The sequence below is a fragment of the Prunus persica genome, chromosome G6, assembly GCF_000346465.2.
Source record: "Prunus persica cultivar Lovell chromosome G6, Prunus_persica_NCBIv2, whole genome shotgun sequence".
In the NCBI taxonomy this organism is placed as follows: Eukaryota; Viridiplantae; Streptophyta; class Magnoliopsida; order Rosales; family Rosaceae; genus Prunus; species Prunus persica.
This window is the reverse complement of record NC_034014.1, coordinates 2383644-2400216: the sequence shown is the minus strand read 5'-3', so window position 1 is coordinate 2400216 and position 16573 is coordinate 2383644. Positions and strand designations below refer to the sequence as shown.

The 16573-nt window shown below is 36.1% G+C and overlaps 2 protein-coding genes across 2 annotated transcripts; both read right to left on the bottom strand.

The window, feature by feature from the left end:
* LOC18774743 (heavy metal-associated isoprenylated plant protein 47) lies at positions 10860–11985 on the bottom strand. The gene is made up of 2 exons (XM_020566990.1): positions 11441–11985; positions 10860–11360 (listed from the first exon to the last, which is right to left on the bottom strand). Exons 1-2 carry the CDS (start codon positions 11513–11515, stop codon positions 11043–11045), a joined length of 393 nt encoding a protein of 130 aa, XP_020422579.1. The 5' UTR covers positions 11516–11985; the 3' UTR covers positions 10860–11042.
* LOC18775550 lies at positions 13536–14436 on the bottom strand. Its single transcript, XM_020567038.1, has 3 exons — positions 14326–14436; positions 14134–14212; positions 13536–13982 (listed from the first exon to the last, which is right to left on the bottom strand). The coding sequence occupies exons 1-3, from the start codon at positions 14404–14406 to the stop codon at positions 13717–13719; spliced, it is 426 nt and encodes a 141-aa protein (XP_020422627.1). The 5' UTR covers positions 14407–14436; the 3' UTR covers positions 13536–13716.

Genomic DNA, 16573 nt, shown 5'->3' with positions numbered 1-16573 from the left:
TGCATAAATTACCTCAGTGAGTACATTGATTATAATGTGTTTGCAACACATTAAAACTTCTGCAGAATTCACGAAATATTTGTCTCGACTTAAGGATTGAGCATTATGCCAACGAGATTCTTGCTTATACTCAGAGAGTCTTATCCGTTGGTCCTTCAATGTTTTTCCGGAAGTATACTAGACCAGATAGAGCTCAGCTCCACATTGTACTCTTTTTCCTTCATCCAGGTTTTTATCCCATTGGGTTTTTCCTGGTAAGGTTTTAACGAGGCAGTGTCGCTCAAGGGTTTAGGGTATACTATGAAAATTTTTATGGTCGCATACTGGAAAAGCTAGTCATGAAATTTTTTCAGGGGGAGATATTCACAAAAGGGAGCGTGGTTTTAATAAAGACCTCCATACACTGTACTCTTTTTCCTTCATCCAGGTTTTTTTTATCCCACTGGGTTTTTCCTGGTAAGGTTTTAACGTGGCAGTGTCGCTCAAGATTGACTCACAGAAGCAGTGTCAACTACAATATTCAGAAAGGTGATCAACAGCATGACTTAAAGATATTTTGCCAAGCATCAGGGGGAGCGTGCTATCAATACAGATCTTCAAACACTGTACTCTTTTTCCTTCGTCCAGGTTTTTATCCCATTGGGTTTTTCCTGGCAACGTTTTAATGAGGCAGTGTCGCACGCGCGTCAATATACACAGAATTTTATGTTACACATGATTATGTACTCTTTTTCCCTTTGACCAGTTTTTGTCCCACTGGGTTTTTACTGGCAAGGTTTTTAACGAGGCATATTCCATATCATTTGTGGTCTCCAAGGGGGAGTGTTGTAAATAATTAGTTGTGGAGCCCACATGTTCCCTAGGCTTTGCCGATAAAAGGGTTCATCCCTTCATTGTTCAATACACATAGAAATGAGAATAAGAAACTCAGTTTCTCTACTTTCTCTCTCTCTCTCTCAATTTCCTCTCCAAATTCTCCAGTTTTATAACAAAAACTATTATTTAAGAAAAGATGCATTGTCTCTTCTGATTTGGCTTTCCCGACCACCCCCTCTCTCTCTCTCTCTCTCTCTCTCTCAATATGCATGGATAACATAAATATGAAGGAGAGACTCGACTTTTCTCAACACACACCACCACTACTAGAATATTATTCACTACACACTGATAGATAGATGCAAATGTGTGAAAGTGGCTTTTGGAAGTTTTAAGCAAACTACTATCTCAACAGGGTTTAGGGAAAGCGTAAAACCCACCACAACCCAGTATAAAATAGGTTAACGATTCCTAGCATTCATGACGCCTTTTTATTTAATTATTAGTTATTATATTATCAGCTAATTTAATTGACCACAAACATAATTTTAAAATAATGACAAGAAGTTGGGCTAATTATTTTACATGCAAACTTGTCTAAACTTGTCTTTTGGAGCAAACAATTGGATGCAGGGAATTATTCATCCAGTAGTGCATAGTTAGTCATATTAAATATTAAAGTTAATTGAACATGTTTCCTAGTGCAAATTTCTATGTACAATAATTTTTTTTTTCAAGCTATGTATAAAACATAGTCAAAGCTAGGCATATATGAAATATTTTGCAATTGTTTGTCAACAAATACACGTACATGTCTATCAGTTTGATAGATTCCAAGAAAATGTATACTTATATATATTGGGATATATATTTCCCTTAAGAAATCCATCCAATTATATCTATATTATAAATTTTTTTTAAAAAAAAGTGAGGGGACGTGAACTTCAATCATACCAAGAAAATCACTTTTAAAAAAAGTTTATTTTAGGGTCATTTTGATAACCCTTGAGAAAACTAAAAGTTAAAAGCGTCTCCAAGCATCCACAGAATTTTGAGAATGGTTCAAACCTGACAAATTACAAGAATAAAATTAACCTATTTTATGAAGTGTAAACCACGAGTTTTTTTAGTAGTGCACCCTTACAACTCTTCTTGCAACAAATCATAAATGAGCCTATGCCTCATAACTAAAGATGAACGGAGGATACAACCTTTGGAAGGATAAGGCGTGTCTGGTCTCTACAAGTTCAAATTCAAATTAAGTGGTAATCTTTAACATTTGAATAGCATTTGGAAATTTTACAGCAGATCTACCTGGGATCCGGATCCTCTGCTCTGATTTTCTCTGCCATGATCTGCTTTACTTTTGTTCTCCACATGCCACCTCATTAAAATTTAATCTAACAGATTTAAAAGTTGACACATCATCTTTAAAACAAAAACCAATTTACTACTAATTAAAAAACAAACAAAAATAACTAACGACCTCTGCAAGCTTTCCTTCCCCAAAACCTCTGTAATCTCCTCTTTCCTGTCTACAAGATTAAAAATAAAATAAAAAAATCTTCCCATATCCATTGTTTGAAGATGGTGGTTCCAAGAAAAAAGTATTCCCTTGTTGTTTTCCTAGATAAAAGAGAAATCATGTTTCAATATCTGGATTCCGGGTTTGTCTGTGGACATGCTTTTCTCTTATTTATTGGTCCCTTCTACATGCTCCTATGTTTTTTGGGTTTTCTTCCTATCTCTGCAACAATTCAAAACTTCCACTTTCTCACCGAAACTAGATGGGTTTCTGTCTGGCTTTGAATTGGATTTCAATGTTTTGGTACCATCAGGAGAAACAAATCCAAAAAAAAGTCTAAAAGATCAAATCCAACAGGGCGTAGGGAGCACAGTAAAGAAAAAAAAGACTCAGTATTACAGCAAACAAACCAACAAAAGAAGTACAAAAAGTTGTCTTTAATCAAACCAATACAAAATAAGAAAATTGTATTTTCTCCCATAAAAAAAAATTGTGCAATTGGGTGGAAAAGCTGCAGAGAAAGAAAGAAGAGAAAAACAGTTGAAAAGGAGGGATGTTGAAGAGAAGGGAGATAGAAAAAAAATTGCAGGAGTAAAGTTTCTTGATAGTTGAATTAGGGTTTTTGTTTTGTTTTTTAATTAGTAGTAAATTGGATTTTTATTTTAGAGATGATGTGTCAAACTTTAATCCCTTAGATTAAATTTTAATGAGGTGTCATATGGAGGTGAAAAGTAAAGCAGATTATGGCAGAGAAAATCAAAGCAGAGGATCCGGATCCCTACCTGGAGAAGACAAATTACTTACTAATTGTATAGCTAGTTCAGGATAGGGATTCATCTATATGTAATTCAATTATCATTAAAAACACTCAAGACATAATATGTTCACATCCTAACAAAACTTATGATCACTATGTGCACAATACTTCGGAAAATTCCGAGCAACAAACTCATTTAACAATTATTGGAATAAGAAAAGAAAAAAATATCAACAAGTTACCTTTTTTCACAGAACAAAGGAGAAAACGACATTAACATGAAGCTCCCAAATAATTCTACATCTTTTGGGTTCCAAAAGTAAAAAGAACGTGAAAGAATCATTTGAAAAAGAAAAAACACGCACACAATCAATCCAGAAGGCCAAACAAGGACTAGTTATTTGTTATAGTCTCCGTTTTGACACCGCCTTCGCTACTGTCAGTAATTGCTTCTCCAATATCTACAATCAACCATTGCAAAGCTCAATTCTTTTTAATAAACATAAATGTACATACGCCACAAAAGAGCTAGAGAGAGAAAGAGAGCTACCTCTTGGACCGCTCGGTTCTCCATTGTTGAATTGAATAGTTTATAAGCTATCTTTTATTATATCGGAATCCTATGAGAACAAAGAATTTGTTGTCTTTTTTTAAGAAAAAGAATGATGGGTCATCGTCTAGTACATTGTCTTCTAGCACTTCTTGAGCCTCCCATTGTTGAGCCTCAAGTTGAAAGACTAAGCAAACCGCAATGACACCTATGAACAAGAATCAAGAGGGACATTTGAAGAAGGGTTGATAACAAAGAGGGCAGAGTTACCTTATCCTCCACTTTCTCATCAACTACAGCCTCTACTGAATCAAGATCAAGTTGGTCAAGTTTCACCCACTCATCAAGCCTTCTTGAGCTTGTTGTCTGCTCCCACCAGCTTGCTTCCATGATTGCTTACCTTCTCTTGCAATCAATATCACAATTTTTGTAGGTTATTTATTTTCACAGAGAAAAGAGTTTGTGATTTTATTCTTGCAGGATATAACTAGATCATCAAGCGCTACATTTACTGGGCCGATACAAGCTTGAATGATACACTCCCCCGCCATGGATAATAAGAAGTTAGCAATATAGCCACAAAATAAAGGAAGAAGAAGAAGTTACGCTGTTCGTTAGTCTATCGGTTGAACCCCCAAAAACCTCACAAAACCCTCGACAATCTCACAGTTTCATCCATCAATTGTGTTTGTTTAGTAAATTCATAAAGTATGAGGGTTAATTCCTCATCATACTTTAAGTAAAAGTAAATGTGCAGTAAAGTAAATTCATAAAGTATGAGGGTTAATTCCACATCATACTTTAAGTAAAAATAAATTTGCGATAAAGTAAACGTCAATTATTTGTGGGTTCTTATCAACATTTAAAACTTCACGAAAATATGCCATAGAAGATGCCTCAGATCCAGAAACGAGCTTCATTGCATCAAATTGATTTACAGAATTATAATTTGTTGAACTACTTGAAGAAGATGGCTTCTTTTTACGCTGGTCTATCTATCTACAATCATGTGTACGGTTTTTGTTGACTTAATGATGTGTTTTCTCTTTTTGTGGATTTTTTGTTGTTGAGTTTTTTGTGAATTGCAGAAATTAACCTGTACTATATGTGCTTGTTTCTGTTGTGTACAAATATGCAGCTCGTCCGCCGCGAGGGCTTCACCAACGACACGTGCCTTTGGGGGCCTAGGGCCCCTACTGAGGGTCGGCAAACGGGCGGCGGGAGTGATAAGATCCAACGGTTGCAGAAACGAAAAGTCGTCGTCCATGTCCGCATCACTCTGTAAACCTAACACACACATCAATCAGCCCAAGCTTCCAACTTTCAAACTTCAAAGCATGTATTAATTGCGGGCTGATTGCAAATGTTGAATATGTTGAGCTGCAATGTCATGTTCCCAAATAATAGTTGCATAAGTCCATTCCTGCAATTTATATGAGTATTAGATGTAGCAAGAAGTCCCCAAATTGGTCATTCCATGACCTGAATGGAATCTTCTTGCTTCATACTTCTCACATCAACCCTATGCCCGTGACATGAAATGAAAGGAATCTCAATCCTTTTTCATAATAAGCCTAGCTATTCTGTATTATATACCTAGCAGTAGACGAAACTGGTGAGTTCGTACTCTGTTGATACACTGAGAAGGCTAGACATGCTGCAGGTCTCCAATGAAAGAATTTTGGGAGACCACGAGAAGCTCATGGCTAAGCTTAAGAGGCGCCGTCACAAAATTAACGAAAAAATTGGAAAAAAAGCTAAATTCTACTTGAACGAATAGTTTAATTGGGCTTAGTTAAATAAAGGGTTTCATTTTCCTACAGACCCACATGGGAAAGTAACTAAGATTCAAAATTTCAGCTCCCAATTCATCTTTCTCAGAGCATAAACAAAAACCCATCAAGAATTCCTAGTTTATAGGAAATCACCTTCCTGTTCTTGAATACATCACCATGGGTCAAATATTGATGGTTCATTTGTTATTTGCTGTGTCAATTTTCTTGTGCATCCAAAATCTCAGTACCCCTATTCTTGACTCTTCAATCCTACTTCCTTGGGGAAACTAAAACTAGACTATGATAGCCATCCATTATAAATCTTAATAAGCACTGTATTCACTAGATATTAGAAAATCGATATTCTCTCAGGGCTAAAGCAGAGCAGCAGAATCGAAGGTTCCTCTTGGCCTGGGCGAGTACAAAAAATTTACACAATGTCACCCAAGCCCAAATTTTTTTCAATAACAAAAAATCTATAGTATATGGAAAATTTGAAGAAGTACAAAATAAATTATCACTATACTATTCTGAGAATAATCTTCCATTGGCAAATCCCACATGCCAAATTTTATTCCTATAAGGAGTAACCAAGAAACATCACAAAACTTATAACAGACTAAACTAATAACCAACCAACTTTAGTTATGATATATCATCTTCATCTTTACACCCCCTCAAGCCAAACTTGGAAGAATCAAGAATTCCAAGTGAAAGCTTGGACTGCAGAAACTGGAATCTGTTTTTAGACAAGGCTTTGGTATTTTCTTTTAACATCACCCTCTATCTCCATGCCTATTCCCCACTCTCTGCAACAGAACCTACAATTGGTTTGTTGCTCTGCAAAGAAGGGCCAACAGATCATGGGCACTCCACCACACAAACTCTCAAGAGTAGAGTTCCAACCACTGTGTGCTCTGGAAAGGACTTAGTTTCAGCCAGAATGTCTTCATCACTGAGCACTTCTAGTGGATCAGTTGGTTCAACTGTTTCTAAGGGTGGTATTACCCATTTGGGTGTTCAACAGTCTGCTCAGGGTTCTGGATCCTGATTGGTCTGTAAAGGGATTTACAGCTGCAATTCAGAGGGACTTTGGGTTGGAACCTTCTTCCCAGCAAATCTATAGAGCTAGGAAGAAGGCATGTACATTGAACAAGTGTGATTTTGTCAGCCGCTCTCTCTCTCTCTCGCTGCCTAAGTTTAAATAGGCATTGCTTAGTTTGGCGTTGGTTTGGTGTCTCTTGAGGTGGGTGAAGGGAAGGGAAGGGAAGGGAGTTAGGTTTTGAGTCCAGGTTAGTAACGCAAGTATAAAGCCACTGCTGCCACTGAACCCAAATCAAACCCTAGGTCAAATAATTCCTACCATTTGGGGATTATTTGACCAAATTGGGAGTCAATCAACCTAATTAGGAGTTACTCAATTTAATTGGGAATTATCCAATTAAATGATGATCATCATCATGACCATGATACGATGTATGTTGTGGATGAGAGTAAAGGAGTGTTGAGCAAATATGTTGATGAAAATGATTGTTGGGAAGTGGTGATGGACTCGGTAGTGTTGAAAGAGGCTGAGCAAGTTTGTGCCGGGAGGGGATGACTCTACTTCGGTGGATGTTTCTAGATCAGCATCAGCTTCGTCTCTATCCACACATCCTTGGGCTGCTCGTTTAGCCTTTCTTCTAATCTTTTTCTTCTGGTTCCTACTCAAATCCCCATTCAATGCCTTTGCAAACCCTGACTCCGATGCATCCTTGTCCTTACTGCTTGAAAGAATAAGAGGCGCGCTTGACTTTCTCGGATCCTTGAATCTCCATATTCATCCAGGAATTCTCCTTTCCGCTGTTGGCTTGAGCTTTCCCTGGTGCAACCATGCTGTGCTACTCTGTTCCGTGCCCTATCAGACAAATCTCCGTCATTTCTTACTTCAGGAATATAAACCCTCCCATTAGCTGTTGCACATTCATCACTCTCTGAGCCCCCAGACATTTTATCTACGTATATTATTGATCCACTTCTATATTACTGCATAGCAATTATTCATTCATTAATCAGTCATTACTGCATCACAACATATCAATGCATGACTTGAAACCGGATACTCCAGGTCGGTTTAGTACTGTGCTCTTAAGATTTTACTTGAAGCATGATGATCAAAGTTGTATTGATTTTCTTATTTTTGCCTACTGGTATGACTCAGGTGAAGCTGAGAGAATAAAGAGCTTCAAATGCGTCCTCGGCCTTCAGTTGTTCGTTTCACTCAAATATTGGGTCAAGTTGCGAAATTGAAACATTATTCGGCCGTCATCACCTTGTATAAACAAATGGGTGTGTCGGGAATTGGACCTAATGTTTATACTCTAAACATTCTCATAAATTGTTATCTCTAAAAATTACTCATTGCATATGTATAGGCATGTAGCAAAACTTATCAATTCAATACATTTTTTTGTTCTTCTTTATTTCTTACGATAATAAAGCGGACTACAAAAATATTGAGGAGGCTAATTATCCCATCAAGATCACTTTCAAATATATGTCCCACTAAAATTGAAACTCTTAATATAAGATTTGAGGGTATGTGTTTAGGGATTTTGATAAGAGGATTTGAGAACTTTAGAGTTGAGGGATTTGGTTTTGAGGAATTTAAATATGAGGAATTTGATCTACGGTTTTGGATTTGAATATGAGAAATTTGATATGAAGGTTTCGACACCAAGCAAGCCTACTCTAATGGCCATCGATTCAGATGGCCGGTACATCCAACGTAAACTTGAAAGGACCACAAAAATTCCGGAGGGCTAAGGAGTGTATGCTGTCTACAATTTCAAATTCAAACATCAAGGAAAAAATATGTTTCTCCCTCATTGCTCCGTCCCTCGTGTACAAAATTAGGCAGATGGTTTGAGCTCCTAAATGGACCAGCTTAGGTTCTATATCATCTAAGGTTCTATATTACACACACGTCTAAGTAACGTGTTCAAATGAGGCAATTTCAGTGGTTCAAGAGCTGTCAACGATGTCAAATCCTTTGACATCAAATAGACGAGCATGGATGTACCCTTCCATTCAAGAAGACGATGAAAATCATCAAACATATCACAGTAGTCGTCCTTGGGATAGTCTTTGTCATTTGCAACTTGATGAACTTCCACTTTACACGTGAAAAGCACCCAAACCCCATGCCTAGTTTCCACTGCTAAAGTTTGGCAACCCAAAGGCATGGGAAATTCAGGGCAGTTGGTGAAATTGTGTTGTTTCCATTTGTGTTTGGGTCGGCCATGTCAAATTGATAAATAGGACAACACAATGTTGAGACAAAAATGTTACTGCTTACAACTACACAAGAAGTCCCACGAAAGAGCCGAATGTATCCAAAAGTTGGGGATTTGGGCAGAGTCTCCCATTTACTTTTGGGTCAAACATCTCGAACCCCCCTCTAAAAGGATCCTCATCCCATGTTTTTAAACAGAGAGTAGAGAGCATATACAATTTTTAGTCATGTTGCGCCACAAGGGGACAAGACTTCCCTCGTTGAAGGGTACTGTTGTTGAACACGTCGCATGGGTCTTTGATTGTGTCGTTGGGATCCTCAGTTTCAAAGACATAAATATCTTTACTTGGACATGATTGGTACTTGTAGCCCTCGAATATGTTTTCATGACCACCGGCCAAAACTATTTTGGATTCGAAAGCTCCTATACCCATATTGGGGCGCCATTTGCCAACTATATAAGCCCCCACCTGCCGAACATCAGAAGACGAAAAATACAGGGCTTTAATATTGTAAGAAACAGTATCACTCAGGTTATACTTGCCAAAACACAAATGTAGGGTCTTATTATAACCCTCTGTCATATCCCAGTTCTTCATCTTATCCCAATCCTTCATCTTATCCAGCGGTTTGAAAGCTTCCGTACTCTTCTGCTCCTCCGTATGCCTATTTTGTTTCTCCGAACGCAGCAGCATAAATGGGCAGTGTTGAAAAGTTGCATCCAGCAGCGGCATCCCCATAACCTGATATTTGCTGAGAGACTCGATTCTTCATGCTTTGCCACAACAATTACACCGGTCACAAGCCCGCTTATGAGTTCCTTTGCCAATTCTGGTAGGCACAAGAACTTCCCAGTCACAAGCCCCGTTTATGAGTTCCTCTGCCAAACTACATACCAGTTCAATCTCTAGAAAATAATATTCAAATCTCAATTCCCATAATGAATTACATAGAATGGGTATTTATATTAATATAACCCTAGAGTGAAAAGGAAAATTAAACTTATTCTAGGAAAGAAATCCTAATCCAAATAAAATAGGAAACTTAGAAACCCTACTGAAATGTGGAAAAACTAAAAATCTTAATGAAATCTGGAAAACTTAGAGAACCTAGGAACTAACAAATAAATTGAGAAACTAACTAATAATTCTCTCTTCCATCTCTTTCGTTTGTAAACCCTAATGGGTTTGACAAAGATGTCCTCATTATTTAATTTTCCTTTTCAACAATAATATGCACATGTACATGAAGCTTTTAAAGATGATCCTTTTCTTTTACATACAAATAAATATGATATATCATACATGTCCTCAATCGTAAAAACAATACTCCATATGGTTGTCTTTTTCCGGAGTGGCTTAATTTAAAATGTCTTTATATATGAAAACACCCATGCTTAATCATGTAGATATCTATATAACAAACGGTACGTGCCAAATTCATTATTTTTCAGGACAAGGGAGTCAAGCATAGAAAAAAAACAAATAATTTTCTCCAATTCTAGATGTAGCACTTCACATGTCAATGTTAATGGGTTGAGTTGAGCCCTCCTAGCTTTTCCCTAAAATATATTTTCATAAAAACAAAAATATAGGAGCATCCATTAATTCTTTATTTCAGCACCCTAATTATATTTAGGAAGCTCTCATGACTTGGATTAATTACAATATCAATACAATACTAATCCAAACTGGTTAATTTCACACATTTCGCACTATACAGGTGGTTAGTTAAGGACAATATCGATGTGGTATATATAGTAGTGAGCCATATAGCCCTATTATTGTCAATAAGGCCACAAAGAGATTAGATCTGCAATTACGTTGAGGGGCTTACATCATGACAGTGGAGTTGGATGAGCTGAAGATTATTGTGTCCTTTGAATATGTTAGCTTTTTTAGCAGAAAATTGCAGGTCAAAGTGTGTGTAAGCCCACTTGCCAACTTGTAAAATAAATAACTAAAGATGGTGCACACAACTTTTATTATTCATTTCTGATGTTAAGTTGGACCATCTAAATTGCAATTTGAGTTGTTTTTTAAAATTCTTTTTCAAGTTTTGGTCTTCTTGTTCTAAATAGGCCGATCCTTATTCATGGGTCAAATGGGGCCTTTTGAGGCGCACAAAGTTTTCTATATAAAGAAGAAAAGAAATGCATATCATTAATCAAAGGTTCCCCCATAAACTTTATAATCAATACAATTTCAATGATAATCAAGTAAATATAGTGCAAATGTTTGCCTTTTACTAATTGTAAAAAGGCAAAGATTTACAACTTAAGGGTTTAACAACAGCCAGAAATAATTGATACGTTCTCAGAAGCACTTAATTAAACAGTGCTTCGTTTAACATCGGCAGAATCCATCATAGTGCACAGCATACCGTGGACAGTGAATATAGCTTGATGTCCATTCAATTGGAATGGCTGGCTTTGGCTCCTCTGGTTTTTTCACTTCTCCAACACTAACAATGGAAGCAAAGCCAAGCTGCTTCTCCAATGACTGTGCCAAGGAAACGGCATCAACTCCAATTCCAATCACCTCCACTACCGCTTTCTCTACGTCTATGGAAACATTGCTCACACCTTTGGCTTCTGCAGCAATCTTCAAGGCCTTGGTTCTGCAGTTCTGAGAGGTCAATTGCACCTTGATCACTATCTTTTGCTGCATACATAAAGATCATATTTACATAAGGAAAAAAGAAAAACTCTGATAAACAGAATGAAATTAAGTAAAAGGCTTACCTTCGTATTGTAGAGAGAACATGAAATGTCCTTTTCGCAAACACAAAACTTTAGGAATTTTATGAATGAAGGCATCTTTTTTATTTATTTTTATTTTTTAGATAAACACTTTTTGTATAGACGAATTGATCTACTTGAACAATTTTTGTATGGCCGAGTTCTACTTTAACACTTAGAGGTCACTTGGAAAATAATGCCAACGCTATGCTCTATTTAAAGGAGCTTAGTCTTCTTAGAATATAATTAAGAACCTCGGGTCCCCACAGTCAGCTGCTTGGAAACCAAGGCTTTCACATAGACTGAGTCCATCACACCGTTCGTAGATTCCAATTTGATTCCAGACTAGTTTGAATTTTCAGAAAGAAAAAATAACCAAAAAATAATATATATGGATTAAGGGAAATACAATGATTAATGTATGAGTTGTAATGTTAGTGGGTATTATTCAGTTAGTTCAATTCTTTCATTTCCACCAATGTGGGCAGAGATTCGAAATCCCTAGACACCCAATGAATATTTGTATAATCCCCTATCCCCAATCGCTTCTTAAAAAAAAAAAAAAAAGTATGGGTAGCAGTAGTTTAAGTTTAAACGGATATAATGAGTACTTTGTTTTTAGCTGGAAAGCTCAGTTTGTAGACTTACAAATACAAGATAAACATTGACTGGTAAGTCATGCGTCTAATCTGGACCCTGGTGGTGCTTTGTATGTGATTGGCCATCTTGAATTAATTTCATATTAAATTTATTACAGACAGCTCTATGTGGATGCCCTGATTTGGCCATATACATATAGAAAACAAAAATGCAATTCGGAGTTTATGTGTGAAAACTGCATATAAAAATAACTAAAGGAAAATGGAAAGTTTTTCTTCACAACTAGTCAATTGTCACGGCTATGATACTATCCAAATTAAAGAAGAAAAAAATAATTAATTCCAAGGATGTCTTTCAGGTGGACAGTCTTAATATTTACATTAAAATATTGTTACAATTTTTTTTTATAATGTTAATTCATTAAACTATCAACTTCTTCCTTTTTTTTTTTTTTTTTTTCTTTTATAGGCGTTGATGTACCTAGAGTACCTCCTAGGAACCATCTAAGTGAATCCATCCATCCAGGTAAAGATAATTTGAGACTTTTGGTTACTGGTACCAATAAGCGAATGTGAGTTTGTGGGGTTTTTTTTTTTTTTTTTTTTTTTTTTTTTTTTTGTGGTTAAATACAATTTATTTATCTTTATACAAGTGATAATTGGAATTGTTAACTGGAGCCACTGATTTAGTCCTTGTGTCTTAGTTGAGGACAAAGACCCAAAATATGTGAACACATGGTGGGGCTTATGTGTTTGTCTTAGTGCATAAGCATATGCCCAAAAATTGCTTCATATTCTATGTAAAGGTATGTTGATCATGGGATTATATATTTCCAAAGTAAAGTTTCACCATTTAAATTAGGAAAATTTTAGAAAAATTACATTTATATACCACAATTGTGAATTATATTTTTAATAAAGATGACACCCATTGTATGAAAATAAATATAAATTACAATAGGAAATAAATCTTAATTATAATAGAACTAGATAAATGGGTAAATAACTCAAATCCTAATTAAGTAAGGACTCACCAACAAAATATACATCTCTATTGTTATATTATGAAATTTTGTATTTGAATTAGCCTGCTTTAGTATTGGGCCGGGCCGACCCCTCTTGTTCTTAGAGTCAAAGGGGTACAAAATGTTGTATATCATTCTAGCGGTTTTTGGTGTGAATGAAGAACGTATGTACATGACTCAAAAGTTCAGGATCAACTCCGTTTGGATGAAGAAATTGAAAATTATATAGAATTCTAAATTGCGGAATTTAAATTTCCATAATTTTAATTTCTGGCAATTGAAGATTTTAGTGTTTAGATTTATGTATGTCGAGTTTTGTAAATGACACTATGGAAATTATGAAATAACGTGTATTTTGGTGGAAATTAAAATCGGGAATTTGATGCCCCAATTTCCATTATTTTTCTGTGCATAATTTAATAAATTCCGCTCTTAACTTGCCAAACAAGAGAATTGTCAATTTCTCCTCTTAAATTTCAACTTATTTTTCCTATTAAATTTCAAGTTATTTTTCCTTATCCAAACATAAAATGTACAAAACTTCAACAACAATCACGTAAACATAGCAAATGTTTGCCTTTTTGCCATACGTAGAAAGGCAAAGGTCCATTGTAGACAACTGCAGTCTTTACAGGAGTCTCAAGATTAACAGTGCTTAGTTTAATATCGGGTTTCCGTCAGAGTCATAGTACACAGGAAACATTGGACGGGGAAAATAGGTTGATGCCCATTGAATTGCCTTTATCTCCTCTTTCTTCTTGTCCTCTTTCTTATTGTCCTCTTTCTCCGCTTCTTCAACGCTTACTATGGTGGCGTAGCCAAGCTTCTTCTGCAATGACTTGGCCAAGCAAACGGAATCAACTCCAACTCCAGTCACCTCCATTAGCTCTTTCTCTACTTCCACGGAAACGTTGCTCACACCTGCTTAATTAATTAGTGGTTCATCATTAACTAACTAATTAATTAGCAATAATTACTTTGAATGATATCATTTGGGTAATCACAAATTATATATATATATATATATATATATATTGGCTATTTGAAATTGATGCATGCATACGGTACACACCTCGGGCCTTTGCAGCAGTCTTCAAGGCCTTGGTTTTGTATTTCTCAGAATTTATTTGCACCTTGAAGACTATCTTTTGCTGCATAAATAAACATCACATACCTAGATATTCAAATTTGATGAATGGAAATACTACAAAAATATATGTTTTAGGAACAAACTAAAACTAATTGAAAGGCTAATTAAGCTTACCTTCGTGGTGGGGAGTGTACATGAAATGTCCTTTTCCCAAAAACAAATCCAGTCTATGAATCTTTCTATGTATGAACACATCTTTTCTCTACTCTGAATTTTTTTTTAATATTTATTTTTGTGGAATTCTGCTTCAACACTTGGAGGTTGCTTCTATTTATAGAAGCTTAGTCTTCCAAGGATATTACCTCGTGTTGGCCTATCTGTCCCCATCCATATACATATGGGGTCAGCTGCTTGGAAACCAAGATTTTCCAGAGACTCAGTCAAGACACCTACCTAGATATTCAAATTTGATTTCCTGGAATACTTTGATTTTTCACAAAGAAAAAAAAAAACAGGAAGCAATAGCAACATCAAATTAGGAAACTGATAAAACAAAGGCGGCTGCATAGTCTCTATTGCTAGTGGAGGCAAATAATTGTATATAGAAAATTTCTTCACATCCTCACACGATTATGGGAAATTTCTTCACATATCCTCTAATGTCTCTAATGTCCCCTCACGTGTGACCAGGGGTCCTATGCCCCCACTCAATATTCTTGAGACCTTAGGTATCTTAACACAATTACACATCTTTTATCAAACTTCAAAGTGCCTCTTCTCTTATGTTTGTCTTCTCTCCCTTTTCCACTATTATTACTACCCATACTCTCTTTTTGTCTTATTTTGACTTTGATTGTAGTAATAAATTACTATTTGAATTTTGTTAGTATATGTGTATATTTAACTAATTACATGCAATATCTTTTGCTAGTATCAATGATGAATACATAGTTAATATGATATGTAAAATAATAGAGTATAGTAATTAAATTTATGAATTTTTATCAAGTAAAAAATTAATTAAAATGTCACCGTAAAGAAAAATAAATTTTAATATATGAGGTGCCCCCTCTGTAAAAAATTTCTAGCTCTGCCACTGCGTGTGACTGATAGCATGAAGGAAATTGAGATTTTGTCCAAAACTAATTGGCCATGGCTATGTGAGAGTAGCCTATAAGTCCTTATAAAAGCATGTAAAATTTCTTAACTTTCCAAAATGAGATGTGCGTTAGTGATTCTTCAACTCGCACTTCATCTGTTCCTCATCTGCTATTCAAGAAAATGCATAACCACAGCTACTCCTTAATTTGGAGTTTAAAAAGCTTCGCAATCCCTCTTAGACAGGCTCATGTGGTCTAGTATTAGTTCTATTATTCTTTGCTAGCAAAGTTTATTTCCAATAACAAGACCTACCACTCATATTTCTTCTTTGAAAACCAAACTCAAGAGAAAATGAATAGACTCCGCTAACTAAAGCCTGAGTGGACTTGGACAATGGGTTGAGGACTTGGAATAATCTGGACAGAAGTGTGCATGTGGAAGCAATCAAACGACAAGTCTTTTGCAACAAAACACAATATATATGTCCTAGACTTCACACGTGGAAGGCCTATCAGTGACCCGGTGTTGGTGTATAGGTGTAGCTGCTGTGATGGAATTAGAATATGAAGGTTCTATTCTTGTTAGGAAGGCTGCCTTGGATCATAGTCCAAGTGTACAGCAGAGAATGTAATAGCATTTTGCCACCTGTCATTATCTTATAGGGTAATGATTGAATGGCTAGATTTAGTGATGTAATAGGGAATATCTCCTCCCTAACGGTTTTTGTCAGTGTCATGATATATACATGTTTTGGTGCTGGGCTGATACAGCTAACATTCTTCTAAAAGCTCTCTCTCTCTCACACACAGAAATCTGACCTCTCTTTACTCAAAAGCTCTCTGCATTTTCATTGAGATTTATTACATGTTTTGATTGAATCTATATGCATGATAATGTTCTGAATATGCTAACATGGCCTCAGAGCCAGGTTTGATCTTGTAATACTGGGAGTTTCTCTGTGCTAAGCTATTGAAGCTGCAGCTGAGCTTGAGTTCTGCAGATCTAAGTCTAACATGGCTGGATCAAGTGGTGGTGAGTTGAGAGCACCAATTTTCAATGGTGAGAACTACGATTTCTGGAGCATTAGGATGAAGACCATCTTCAAATCTCATGGACTGTGGGATTTTGTGATCAAAGGACTTGATGGTATGGATCTGAAAAAGTCAGATGAATCTGGTGATCAGAAAAAGGAGACAGAAGAATCAAGTGGGAAAGGCATGGTTGCTGAGGTACTCATGAAGGATGCCAAGGCCCTTGGATTGATTCAAGGAGCAGTTTCAGAGGAGATATTCCCACGAATATCTCATGAAGAGACATCAAA

Coding starts and splice junctions, on each gene's coding strand:
- LOC18775550 (XM_020567038.1), bottom strand. CDS start 14,406: ATGTGTTCATACATAGAAAGATTCATAGACTGGATTTGTTTTTGGGAA. Junction 14,213..14,325: donor GTACACTCCCCACCACGAAG/GTAAGCTTAATT, acceptor TTATTTATGCAG/CAAAAGATAGTCTTCAAGGT. Junction 13,983..14,133: donor GACTGCTGCAAAGGCCCGAG/GTGTGTACCGTA, acceptor TTAATTAAGCAG/GTGTGAGCAACGTTTCCGTG.
- LOC18774743 (XM_020566990.1), bottom strand. CDS start 11,515: ATGCCTTCATTCATAAAATTCCTAAAGTTTTGTGTTTGCGAAAAGGAC. Junction 11,361..11,440: donor GTTCTCTCTACAATACGAAG/GTAAGCCTTTTA, acceptor TTATGTATGCAG/CAAAAGATAGTGATCAAGGT.